The sequence below is a fragment of the Rhipicephalus microplus genome, chromosome 6 (genome assembly GCF_043290135.1).
Source record: "Rhipicephalus microplus isolate Deutch F79 chromosome 6, USDA_Rmic, whole genome shotgun sequence".
Taxonomy (NCBI): Eukaryota; Metazoa; Arthropoda; class Arachnida; order Ixodida; family Ixodidae; genus Rhipicephalus; species Rhipicephalus microplus.
Genome location: NC_134705.1, coordinates 5,212,365 through 5,226,323, shown reverse-complemented (window position 1 = coordinate 5,226,323; position 13,959 = coordinate 5,212,365). Strand labels below are relative to the sequence as shown.

Sequence of the window (13,959 nt, the reverse complement as noted above, 5' to 3'; positions counted from 1 at the left end):
AGCGGATCAAGAACAAGCTCGCCGCGCGCAATGCGGACCTTGTAGTCATACCTGGCGGCATGATGTCATAACTTCAACCGCTAGATGTCTGCCTGAACAAGCCGGCTAAGGACAAGGTTCGGGCGCTCTACTCTGACTGGCTGATCAATGGACAACATGATTTCACGCCAGGCAACAGGATGAAGCGGGTCTCTCTGCAAGACTTTGTTGCGTGGGTGAAGGACGCGTAGTGGGCAATACCATCAGCCATGGTCATCAAGGCATTCAAGAAATGTGGAATCCTGAATGCCATGGACGGTACCGAGGATGAGATGCTTTAGGCCGTTGACAGCAATAAGGAGTTGTCCAACAGCGATGAGGACTGACCTATTACGTGACTCGTAACGCCGCCGTAGTGGTCACAGTTTTAGCTGCAGGGCCGCTTTTTGACCTTGTGTTTTATCTTTCGAAACTTCAGTGCATCAAAACCTAAATACTTGTTCTCAATGCGCGAAGTTTGACTCTTACGGACTTTTTTTTTCTCTACCGTCGCAAAAAATGGGTGTGCGTTACAATCGATGTCTTGTTTTTTTTTTTTGTCATGGAAACTGGGTAGGCGTTACAATTTAGGGCGCGGTAGAATTGAGTAAATACAGTAATGCGAATGCCACGTAAAAAATCGCCTTTCCTTCATACGTTTAAATTAGGTTCATCCCCCCTCCATGAAGTAACCCAATACAAGTATCTAGGAGTCGCCTTTAACAACGCGTTAAATAGAATGACCACATTAGTAATACTTGCTCCTCATCCTTCAGAAAATTATGCTTCCTAAAAAATCACCATCTGACGTAAAACTGCTATGCTATAACTGAACTTAATCAAAAACAAACTAGAATATGCATGTATCGTTTGGGATCCGTATACGTAAACTAATATCAATAACCTCGAGAGAGATTGCAGTGAAACGTAGTTAGATGTAAACGTAAACATTTTGACAGCAATCTGTCTGGCTGGGTAGAAAAGTTTAGAAAATTGAAATTGCTCCAGCCACAGTTCAAAAAGAGCCCGACGTTTCGGGACCGACTCGGTCCCTTCCTCAGGGGGTGACTGTCTTGGTCATGGAAGTGTCGTCGCGTCGTGTTCTCTCACCACGGCTCCGGCTTTCCCTTTCCACCACGTTTCGGAGACCGTGAACGTACACCGAAGGCATTGTTCCCAGCGAGCGGTTCACGTTGGCAGGCGTATGCTGAATGTGCCAAGACTCGAGCAAGAGCCTCTTTCCCAAATTCCGTTCTGTTTCAATAACAGAAGCGCCGTCTAAGTCAATTTTATGGTCGTGCTTCTCGCAGTGCTCCGCCAGAGCGCTACGTTGCACTTCCATCTTCCTGACGTCGTTCTTGTGTTGGCGCATTCTTTCCGGGAAACACTTGCTCTCGCCTATGTAGCAGGCTGGACACCCAGAACACGACACTTTGTAGACAACGCCCGGGTGTAGCTCCCTCGGAGGTCGGTCTTTCGGCCGCGGTAGCAAGCGGGCGAGCGTCGAAACATTTAACAAATTCTCAAGACATGATTCACCCACAGAACTCATGAGTGCTAACCACATTGAACCGGCCTGTATGAGAAGACAGAAGCTCAGACTGGAATTTCTTAAACTAGTTTACACGAACAATTCACCCCTAGACTCATCTCTATATCTGTCGCCCCTATTAACCTGAACCATTCGCCACCGAAGACAAGTTGAATTAACACCCTATTTCACGAGAACGAACACATTTAAGAATTCTCTTTTCCCTCGTACAATAACTGAATGGAATTGTGTAATCGAATCGACTCCAAAATTCATATTATTATTAATTTGTTTGTATAGCGTTTCGCCAAACGTATTGACTCTATTTCTGTATTAGTGTTTTTGTTTCATTTATTTTTTTATTTTCAACATGTTCACTGTTGTACTATTTTATTTGCCCTCCCTGCTTGCACTACGTGACCGCAGTATTTGATAAATAAATAAATAGCAGTGGCACACAATCATGGGACGAAAGCGACGTGCGTAGCCTTTTGTTTGAAGGAGCCGATTCGATCACATAAGTTGTTGTGTGCAATTTCAGGCGAAGTAAACCTGAAGTTGGAGCTACATGTATTGTAGTCATATGTATTTTGGTTTTCGGACTTACTGAAACGTACTGTCCGACTACACAGCCCTTGGGGTTAGAACACATTTTATGTTGACCTGCACAACATTTGGCATCAGCCCATATGTCACCTTTACTCAGCGACATGAAAAATATGCGGAACGAATTGATTTGGGAACATCAAATTATGTCTAACAAATTATTAGTTGGAGCTTCGGTATCGATGCACTGCTCTGGTTCCTGTGTCGCGCCGGTTTTCGTGCGACATTTTTAGCGGATGTAGATAGGGACTTGGACAATGCTTTTAGGAGGGGGGCGGGGGGGGTTTAAAGGTTTTTAGGTATGTTGATGATTTTTAAAATTTTTTTAGATAAGCAGGGAGACCTTACATCGCCTGATTTTATTTTAAACCTATTTATAAGACTAGAACGAGGGCTCTCCTTCACTGTTAAATTGCCACACACAAAAAGTCTGCAGTTTTTAGACTTGAGCCTCACGTGGAACGTTGAGCATTTTTGCTGGTCTTATCATCCTCGTGTTGAGAAAGAGTTGTTGCCGTACGATTCTGCCTACTCAGTGATTGTGAAGAGGGGCGTTGCGTCTCTCTTTGCTTGGAGTCAGCGCTGAAGAGGTCGTGCCCACACAGCATGAAACTTGGTTTCCTCAATCAGGTGAGCCGATTAGAGGCTGCTGGGTTCCCTCGATCGGTCATTACGGCCATTTCTGTATCACTTCTGCAGAAGTTTAAACATGGAACATGGGAAGCGATGACTGCTACCCAGCCCTTGTGGATTATGCCACAAGTTGTGCCATATATCCATAAGTTCTCGCACAACCTCAAGAAAGTTGCGGCCAGGCACGGCGTACCGTTGGTGTTTTCCACACCCAAAAAAATCTGAAGACTGTGCCAACGTGTGTGCGATAGCAAAAAGCGCGGCTGCGAGAAGAAGCATGAGAGGGCCTTTGTTAAGTGTTTCACGGGGGTCATGTACTCCATACCTTTATCTTGCGGAAAAGTGAACATTGGCCAAATCGAACAGTGTATTATTGGCCAGTTAAGGGAACACGCCCAAAAATTAACAAAACGAGATAAGTATGCACACCTGGTTGTGCATGTCATCTCGTGTGGTTGTGACGCACGATTCTCTGAGACGAGTATTGTGGGCAGAAGCACAAGTAAAACTGCACGTGAAGTGTCAAGGCCTTTTTCATTGAAAAAAACAAAGAGCACTGTGTAAGCTCCCCTTAGCTATCATTGTTACCGAGTGAATTCCAATTTATCGCTTTGAGGGTCGGACATTGATTAACTGTATGTACTGATAATGCTTGCTGTTGGCTTTCTATGGTGCTAGTGTGCACATGTGTCATGTATATATTCAAGCCTTCAAGCTATGAATAATTCAGTTGGAAGTGGGTGCTGTGTGTGTTTGATGCCTGGGTGTGTGCGTGTGTGAGTGATTGTGTCGTGTGTTAGCACTCGAAATAACTATTAGAAGAGGTTCAATTACATTGCTAATTTCGCCAAACTGTCCTTTATAAGTATCTTTACAATCTCAGAAAGAATGGCTAAATCATGACGTGCTGACGTAGCGAGAAACATGCAGTATGCTGCCTGATCATCACCGCTGAGCGTCAATGCTGGGCATCACTGCTGTGTTGCAGTGAAGCAGATCTTGTTTTCCGCGGGCATACGTTTTAGTTGACCACGAGACCGATATTTCTCTTTCTCTCTCTCTGTCGTTTTTTGCACTGTAAGTAGCAAAGCTGAGGTGTTTTAGGTGCCACTCAGTATTGCTACGTTACATTGCCTTGTCGCTCTTAAGGGCCGTCCTTTCTGCTGAATTGCGGTGAAGTTGAGATTCAGAATCATCACATGGCACCCAATGTTTTTGAGTTAACCGAACTGCTGCTGAACATCTCTTCAAATGATCCACTGAGACTTATATTGCAAAATACGGGAGCACGAAAATATTTAGTATTAAGTGGGATTTCGAAATAACTGAGCTTGAATTAATAAGATTATACTGTAGTGACTTGGCGGCCTCTTATCTGGACATGGAACTGTAATGGTTGCTATGCTGCTATTGGAGCATCACTCTAAGAACGGCTCTGCTCGCATAGGAACAGAGTTTGGGACGCAGAAAATGAGTGCATCTGAAACGGGTGGGGTGCACTGATTTGCTGCTCTGTTGTGTGAATACAGCTGTGGTGCATGCCTGTGTTAGTGCTCTAATGTGATTTGCTTGATGCGCTTCAGTCGTGTGCTTTAGCAGCTGATTGTTGTTTGCTTCTTCCCTCTCCAGCGATGGAGCTTCAGAGGCTGGCTCCGAAAACGACAGTGACATGGAAGTGGACAATGTGAGTGTCTGCTGTATTCGCCTAGCCAGCACATTACCTTATTGCTTACAAAGACTGATTGATGAATGTTTGTCACGCCTGGCAATTTTCATTGTTTTGAGGGATGGAAAGACTGCAGAAATGACACCTTAAAGCATTTGTGTGAGGGTAGGGCCAACTAAACAACGCTAGCAAAGCGCAAGTTAATGGAACTTGGCATCTGCCACAATAAACAGGTCGACGGATAAACCTGAGAATTGCTAACCTTCAAGTTTGCGCTACTTGTGATTCACAAGTGGTTTTGTTCCTGTTGTCTCTGATGGATGTGAAAGAACTGTTGGAGACTGATGCTGAGATGCAAGACACATCGAAGTGTGCAGAGCTTTTATAGCTTCCTCTTACTGCCTTGTCTCTTTTCTTCTTGAATTAACTGTATTTATAAGGGCACACTGCACCGTGCTGGATTCAGTCAAACGCCACTGCAATGAACACTCCTAGCGAAAAATTATCCGTTTCTTGTCTGCAGCCTGAAGGAGTCTGTGTATAAATACTGTTGTCACAATAAGCACTTTTAAAGACGATAGTCTTTCTTGGGGACCTTCGACGCAAAAATTTTGGTCTGTCTGTCTGTACATTTTTCTGTGCACTTGTCTGTTCGTCCGCCCTTAAAGGTACCCTAAACGCACCAAAGTGGCCAAACGATACTCCAAACGGCTGACCCCATCCGTAGCGCCCACCAATATTGCTCAAGATTCAGAGTTCGTACTTGTGCGATTGTACATTAAAACTCAATTATTGCGCATATCTGAGGCACCATAACAACACGTCAATATTCTGTATGTGTGTATGCCTAGAAAAAGCATACATAAGTAATTCTAAGGACGGTAGCGTTTATCACGTTGCCCTGACCATGCAATGCTTGCACGAAAAGGCAAGTGTTTTCAACGCTGTGTTAAGATAACACGGTGGTGACACCTACTTGTCGCCTTGCGTTCTACACCTTATCACCCCTGAGACGGACGCACAGGGCGTGCACGCTTCCTTTTCCAACATTACTGCCAGATAGCGCTCATGTCTCACGTGTGACATGACTTGATGCGCTCGTTCCCCTCTGCTGCACGCTTGAGGCACTCTAGCGCAGGGCCTCTAGAATACCATTCACTGATTTTCTTGTGCAGAACATCAAATAAACGTTTCGTTCAATCTCCCCAGACCTCAAGACTATGATCTTTCGACGACATTTACAGTGTAACATGCAGATACGGGGCCAATTTTTTTTCTGCCATCCCATCTCAACAAAATTTGACGATGCTCTTCCAGGCTCAAATATTTAATGTGGTGCAGTAAACACAACTTCATACATTTTGATGCATTTTTAGAACATGAAAATACGCCTTCGAAGTCTAAATTGAACGTTGGCACCGTCGGAAACCACCGCTATTCATTGAGCAGAAGGGGCCAATGCTTGATAGTGATGGCAATGAGACTTCCCTGCTTTTGCAACTGGCGTGCTTCTGAGCCGCAGACAATCTGAAGCTGAAGCTCAGTTCAAACGGCATCTGCAACTGAGTGGCACTGGCAGCATGGTGGTGGAAGGGAAGTTACATCAAACATTTCCCGAGTTTTATGCCGTGCTATATGCCAGACGAATGGGTGAACCACAAACTTGAAATGCGCGACAGCAGTACTGTGCACAAAAGGCGCCATTCAGAAGACCACAATTTTCAGGAAACCAAACAGAGAGGCGCTTGCGAGGCGCTACATGTCCAGTGGGTCCACGTCTGTTCTCCAGGCAGTGGTGCTGCATCAGTTTTGCGCCACATCGACGAGGGTTACGGTAATTTTTGCATTGGTTTTGGTGTCCAGTGAAATCCTGGCAGGAAAAGTAGACTATTGCGATCTTGGCCAGACGATGTGAGTTTGCGCACATTCTCCCTGCCATGTTGTGTGGCAGCTGTAAATTACAGCTGCACTGATGAAACATCTGCGAGCACACGTGGGCTGATGGGATTGCCCCACACTCAGCTGTTGTCTTCATGGTGGTGCGGTGGCATGCACTTGTGTCGTGGCCAGCCCAGCCAAACATGCAGCACAGTATGTGTAGTGCCCAGGTGGCGTTGCATGAGTGCTCCCAGCCAATAATTTGCTACATGCGACTGCTGGGTGTGAAACATTGCCTTTTCTGATGCCAGTGGTTCTTTTCGTGCTTGGCCACTGGTCAAAGTGGTGGTTAATCTGAGTTATCAGCAAAATCAGCCAGCCATGACTAGTGGACGATAAGAATAGCATAGAATGAGGCATTAGTCACCGCTCCACAATACCATGCCTGCATCTTAGAGCTGCTGGTGTGAGCGTGTCAGTGCAACTGTCAGGTTTGTTCACGAAAGCTGTTGTGGATTGCTTCAGCGTGCTTTTCAGCATGGTGTGGCTGTGCATGTGTGAGAATTGCATCATAAGAAAGGAAAGGAAGCAGTCAACAGTTTCTGAATTTTGGGAATATAAGTTTGTTTTGATAGCTTAGGTCAATTATATTTTTTCGATCTCACTACAACGAAATTTTCGCTTCAGCTAAATTTTTTCCATGCCCCATTAGTGTCGTAGTGGGGTTTGAATGTAATACCAAATGCATTGCCTTTCTCTTCACATGGTGATGGTTAAACATGCCTCTTATCGCAGAAGGAAGAGGCCGGCGCAGGGTGTCCTTGTTCCAGCTGTGGAGCCCCCATGACCCAGGCCTACACTTCCAGCAAGGGCAGCCTGTGTGCCAGCTGCTACCAACACTGGAAGTGAGTAACTCGTGTGTTCACTGCCGCGCCAGTGTGTACGGGCCCGACTTGTTGCCCATCCATCGATCTGGTATGGTGTGCTCACACACCCAATACAGGCCTCGAGCAGCATCTAGCAATGCTCAAAACCAGGTTCAAATAACCGAAGATGGTCCAAAATAATACGAAGGTGTCCAAAATATTATAACTGAAAAGTAGGGATGTGGGAATATTTAAAAGTGTTGAATATTTTTGAGTATTTAATTTGTAATATTCGTATTCGATTAGAAAGCCACATATTCAAAAAATTTGAATATTATAACTAGCATATTCCTCAAATATTTGATTTTCACAAATATTCAGTGGCATATGTCACTGTGAAGAAATTCCAATTTTGCGCATTTGCGATAAAAGCATATACAGAAGATTGCGCAGTGATTACTTTGACTTTGGTGCAAGTGTGTTGACACCTGCCTAGAAATTCACGGGAGCGTGTTGACGGCTATCGACGAATGCGGCGGCATGTCATCTCATCGCAACAAACTTACCAGTGAGAAACATGTCAAACAATCTAAATCATGTACTGCCTGCTCGGCAGTACTTGTGGCGCTGCTGCTACTGTTCGTGTACGTTATCGACCACGCCATCCGTTGCTGTGCCATTGTGCAAGGGACCGCCTCAATAAAGTGCGTATCGCTCGTGGAAACAAAGGCAACTCACCACCGTGGCGGCGGTAAGTTGTTTGCGCAAGGGCGAATTCATGCGTATGTTACAGGAAGCGGCACTGACGGAGTGAGCTCAGTCTTGTGCGACGCACTGCCCGCAAATATAGCTTAGGGGGTGCTCAGCTTAACGAGCGATGGTAACGCGTTTCATGTGTAGCCATGTCTGTTTTCACCCCCGCAGGGGCACCTGCCAAGTAGGCGTTTGGTGTGTAGCGACACCACGGACCCGAGCTAACGGGGGAGTTTCTACTCCCTCCCATGCCTAGCCGTGCGTGGCTTTGCTGTGTCCGGGGAAAAGGGGATCCTGGGGGTTGAGCCGACGCTGGGTGATTGGACCTTTAAGGCCCCCCGGCAGAGGTAACACACCCCTTTGGCCCTGGCTTCACGTAGACGGCACCCCTGGGCTGACCCACCCTGGGGAAATAGGCAGTCGCCTTCTCCTATCTCTCTCTCTCCCTACATCTTCGTTCTGACTTTTTTAGCTTTCCTGTCTACTTCTCTCTTCTGCTTACTTCCAATTTTCTCGGCGGCAAGGGTTAACCCTGTGCAAATAGCCTACCTTGGCCTAGGCGCATTGGGTTATAGTAGGGTTGTACTGCTGACGTCTGCAAGCTTTCAGCATCCGCAAACTTGGAGCGTCCCCTCGTTGGGCTCCGTGGTGGGTGGCCGCCAACGCTGCTGAACAACATACAATTAGCATCCACAAAGCATTCCCTTTACTTAGTGATCGTGCCTTCTCAAAGCGGGTACGCACCGAAGATATCAATTTTTTCATCCGGCCAAGACAAATCTTTCCTCATTTCCACGTTATACAGTCGCCGACTGATTTTTCGGACCTGGCGGGGACCGAGAAAAAGTACGAAAAATCGAACAGTCCGAAAAATTCGTTTTCGCCGAAAATCTCAAGTTTATTGCATCAGGCAGGTTTAAAAAAGTCCTTGATGCTGCCTTGCCTCAAACTACGCTTGGAGGCAATCTGGTTTGCCCGTATTTGCGCCAAGGCGACATCGTCGCCGTAAACGCTCGACAAAATTGTCACCGCGTTGGCGATCTCCGCCGCCGACGGCTGCGGGCGGTCGTCGTTGTCGTCATCCATCCGGCGTCGACCATCATCCGGCGACATCTAGCTGCGAATGTCCACTCTCTATTAGCTTGATTATGGCAGCTTTCTTCTCCATCGTCAGGGTCGTATACTTCCCACGCTTCTTCACACCACCTGGCTCCCGCGATGGCACAGATGGCGGAGCCATGGCACTGAGAACACAAAATTCGATGCCGCAGATAGCCGCTGCGAAGCACACAACGTCTCGACGCTACGCGACACAACACGTGCAGAATGGCTACTGAAAAAAGCTGCAACGACAATAAAAGAATCCTTCTTTCGCCTCCTCCCCGTGCGATGTGATGACGATAGTGCTGACCGAAGACGAAAAAACGGCATCCATCACCGCGTCTTTTAAAAAGCGAACACGGCCTCCGAAACTTGAAATATGGCGTGCGCATTCCAATCTTGGAGGCAGGAAAGGCATCTGAAGACCAAGCTTAGCCAAGCCGACGGAAAATCCAACATGGCGGCGTTCACAATGGCTTGGGGCGTGGCACAAAACGAGCGATTTAGTCCGAACTGTCAGGGGCAAATTCGCCCGAAAAATCGATCGAAACAATGCATTAGCTCTATGGGATCCCTGACGGTGCATTTATGAAGTCCGGAATATCCAACAAGTCCGAATTTTTGGAGTCCGGAAAATCGGTCGGCGACTGTACACTGCGAAAAAACTAACAAGCAAGCCAGAACTGTATCCCCCTTCGTAATGGCTAGATGCTTAACCGAAACTCTCGGTGCCGGGTACAAGGTTATCAATATGGTCAGCGGATATCTACTCCTTGAGATACGTGACAAAGACCAATTCGATAAACTGAACACCCTCACAACGTTTGGAGACACACCCATCAGTATTACGCCACACAGGTCCATGAACTCATCTCGTGGGGTCGTATCGGACGCAGATTTGCTTGACCTGACCAAAGCCGAACTTCTGGAAGGACGGAAGAGCCAGAACGTGACAAACGTACAGCGTATTAAGATAAGAAGAGATCAAAAAGAAATACCAACCAAACACTTAGTACTGACCTTTGCTTCGAGCGATATGCCGGAAACCATTCAGACTGGGTATACAAAGACATCCGTGAGGCCATATATTCCCAACCCCCGCCGTTGCTTCCAATGTCAGAGATATGGCCACGGCTTGCAAAGCTGTCGTGGCCGGAAAACTTGTGCTCTGTGTGGAGTCGTGGGCCATGCGTCCGACAACTGCGAAGCACCTGCACACTGTGTGAACTGTGGTGGTAATCATGCCGCGTACTCACGTTCCTGTTCTTTCTGAAAAAAAGAAAAAGAGATCATCACTTTAAAGATAAAAGAAAACATTACATTTAAAGAAGCAAGAAAAAGAGTCTCGCCATTTTATGGCTCCACATATGCTGATGCTGCGCGCCAGGGGGCAGTGTCGCACCAGCCCTCGCCACTCCTTCGGCCTGCGCAGAGCGAGCCATTGGCTGTGGCACCTGCCCCCAAGGCGGCAGTAGTTGAGTCTACTCCGCCTACTATTGAACAGAGACCAGAGACTCCAGGTTCCTCGGGTCTCAAGGCCTCACCTCGCCAGGCGAGGCCCAAGCTTCGAAAAACCAGCTCGCATGAGCGGGCATCCAGTGCCTCCCAGGAGGCAATAGATACGGCGGCACCCCTGGTGCCAAAAGAACGGCGCGGCTCTCTGGAGCGCGCCAAGAGAACTAAAAAGCTCATAACAAGGCCTGATAATAGCCCTGTTACTTGAGCTTGACCTTTCAGCTTAAAGAAGTCACTCCCTTAACGTACACACAGCACTACTTTACTTCCAATATGGAAACACAAATTATACATTGGAACGTCAGAGGACTGCTTAAGGGGGGACGCGGCCTTCGAAAACCGAAAAAATGTCAAAAAAGTTCATTTTTAGAAAACAGTATATTTGGTCAGTATAATCTATAAACTACCTCCTCTGTAAATATCAGCCCCGAATTCGCGCTAAAAGTACCTCAAATAAAATATTTAGGTAGCTGAGGCAGCACCTGAGGAGCGCGTGATCGTCAAAAATACCCTAACTTCGCGCGCACGCCGTTTCTCCCCCGCTCAACAGAGCGCCGTCATCTTGGTCACGTTTTGTTCGTGATTTCTTGCTTTTTTTTTTCCCGCCATCAGCGGTGACAACGGCGTGGTCGAGGCGTAACTGGCTTGCGATTGGGTAGCGCGCGGGGTATTCGAGTTTCCCACTTTTCAAACACGGCGCTACAATTGGACGGAGCGCGTGCTTCTTCGGAGCGAGGGGAAACGAGTGGTTGCTATTGGCTGGTGCGCGCGCTCACGTGCTCATCTCCCACGCATGGTGCGGCTGCCGCGCCGGCCGCGCGGCTTGTTGTCTGCTCCGACTTGTTCGTTGCAAACGTTCTCCGTGTGCTTCTTCGTCTTTTGTGATTGGCCTCGGCACTGTCGTGCAAACCGTCTTCACAAGACGATAGTTCTGCGCAGCCCCCTGATCGTCGAGTTCTCCCGTGCCTTCTGCTTGAACAGTCGCAAGTTGCCGGACGCATGACCGACGCAGCTCTTTGTGCCGAGGAGGCTCTTCAAAAGCTTTGCACGTGGTTTGCGGCGATGGATCGCACGCTTCGCAGGAAACGCGCGACTGCGCTCGCTTTCGGTAAACGAAAGCGCCGACCGCCTATTCCACGGCATTCGCGGAAACGCCCAACAAGTCGGCAGTCAGTCGGCGATAACGAAGTCACCCTGGATCCTCAGCCGTCAACAAGTTATCGCAACCCAGCGGACAATGCAGAGGGGGTGCGACGCAGGTGCGTGTCAGAGTCATCAACTGAAGGCATGCTTATCGATGTTATCACACATCAACGTGAGGCTGCATGCTCGCCTAACCGAGATCGGGCTGTTGAACATGACGGTGAAACGATCGATGCGGAAATGACAGGTGCGTCGGCAGACGCCGTAAATCAACGGAGTGATAACGAGACTTTACTCGGCGAGCGTCGTACCATTCAAGGGCATATTCAACCAAGCTTTCTGTCCGCGCAAACGGCAGAGGCGCAGTCGACAACAATTCGTGAGTCGCTCGGCGCGATGTCGGCAACTGAGCGGAAATTCGCACTGACAGCGTCTCAGGAACGCGAAACTACGCCTGTGCCAGGAGAAGAATACGTGCTTATGCAGATGACTGCTCTGAACGCGATAATTGGGAAAACACTCTACCCAATTTGCCATGAGCAAGACCCCGCTGTGGACCGGGACACAAGGCTTGGACTTGCCGTGAAAATGGTGCTTATATGTCGTTCTTGCGGCACAGCCAGCTCTCACTGGTCATCAGAGAGAAAAGAAGGTGCGAGAGTCTTCGATGTAAATGTTAGATCAGTGCAGGCAATCAGGTGCATTGGAAAAGGACCTACTGCTATAAATGACTTCTGGGCAGTGATGAATGTGTCGCACAGAGGACTGCACCAGAAGACTTATCAACGCCACTTAAAGAATGTGATAAAGCCAGCTGCCAAAGTGGCTGCACAAACTGTTTTGACAGATGCTGTACAGGCCGTCAAGAACACATACGAAGAAATGGAAGTGAACTTCACGAAAAACATTACAGTGGTGTATGATGGCACATGGCTAACTCGTGGGCACAGCTCGCACATTGGTGTAGGCTGTGTTATTGAATTTTACACGGGTCTGGTAATTGACTGCACAGTCTTGTCTAATTTCTGCCTTGGGTGTACGCTAGGGCCACCTGAAAGCCACCCTACATATGAAGAATGGAGGAAGGCTCACGAGTGCCAAAAAAACACCGATGTAGGCGCAGGGCGCATGGAAGTTGAAGCTGCACTGCAGCTTTTTGGGCGCTCCATCAGCAAGAACGACCTCAGGTACACAAACGTAATTTGTGATGGAGACAGCCGCACCTACACAGCCCTGTGCAATGATCAGACATATGGATTCATACCACTCACAAAGGAGGACTGTGTGAATCATGTCCAGAAAAGAATGGGCACTGCGCTCCGCTCTCTTGTGAGCAAAGCAAAAAAGGGAAAGGCACTTGGTGGAAGAGGTGGCCTTACGTAAGATCTTATAAAGAGGCTCACCAGCTATTATGGCCTAGCCCTGCGAAGCAACACAGATGTGCAAGATATGCAAAGGGCGGTGATGGCAACACTCCACCACATTTCATTCACTGATGCCGAGCCCCATCATCAGCTGTGTCCTCCTGGTGCCCTCAGCTGGTGCAGGCACCGTTCAGCAGAAGCAGAAGGAAAGTCACCACCTCCACACAAGTACAACCTTCCTAGCAAGGTTATAGAAGCACTGCGGCCCATCTACCAACGCCTTTCCGACCCTCAACTGCTGGCTCGATGTAGCGGCAACAAGACTCAAAATGCTGCCGAGAGCCTCCACTCAGTGATTTGGTCACTGATATCCAAGCAGCAGCATGCCTCCCTCTTCACTGTGGAAGCAGCAGTGCATGAAGCTGTTGCAAAGTACAATGCAGGCAGCTTGCGAGCTTACACCGAGATTTGCACTGCACTAGGTGTAAAACCTGGGGCCGTTGCCCTCCAGAGGGCTGCAGAAAAGGACAGCCAGCGGGCTAAAAAATCATCAAACATGCACCAGATGAAGAAACAGAGGACCAAAAGGCCACCTACAGACATGGACACCAAAGACTACTGTTCTGGTGTATTTTGATGAAGGTGAAGTGCTACAAAAACTTTGAAAGCCATTTTCTCTGAAGTGTGTTTTGGGCACTTAGTGTTGCTTGCGAAAAGTGTAGCGTGGCAGTGACTGGACCGATTTTGCTGCTGTTTTTTTTTTTCTTTAATCCTTGAAGTCTTGTTGACAGGATGACATTATTCTTTACCTTGCGTAGGGCCTAGTTTTTTTTGCATGTGCTAACTAGTGCATGAGAAGTTCTGATGCAATACATGAAGCTGATG

At 47.8% G+C, this 13,959-nt stretch overlaps 1 protein-coding gene across 2 annotated transcripts in view; it reads left to right on the top strand.

The window, feature by feature from the left end:
• The window catches only part of LOC119167764 (REST corepressor 1), a 276,247-nt gene that overhangs the window by 102,837 nt on the left and 159,451 nt on the right, over positions 1-13,959 (top strand). For both annotated transcript variants that reach the window (XM_075865775.1, XM_037419292.2), the window contains 2 exons: positions 4,418-4,472; positions 7,128-7,237. In XM_075865775.1, coding sequence (XP_075721890.1) covers positions 4,418-4,472; positions 7,128-7,237 — 165 coding nt within the window. The remainder of the gene's footprint in view (positions 1-4,417; positions 4,473-7,127; positions 7,238-13,959) is intronic.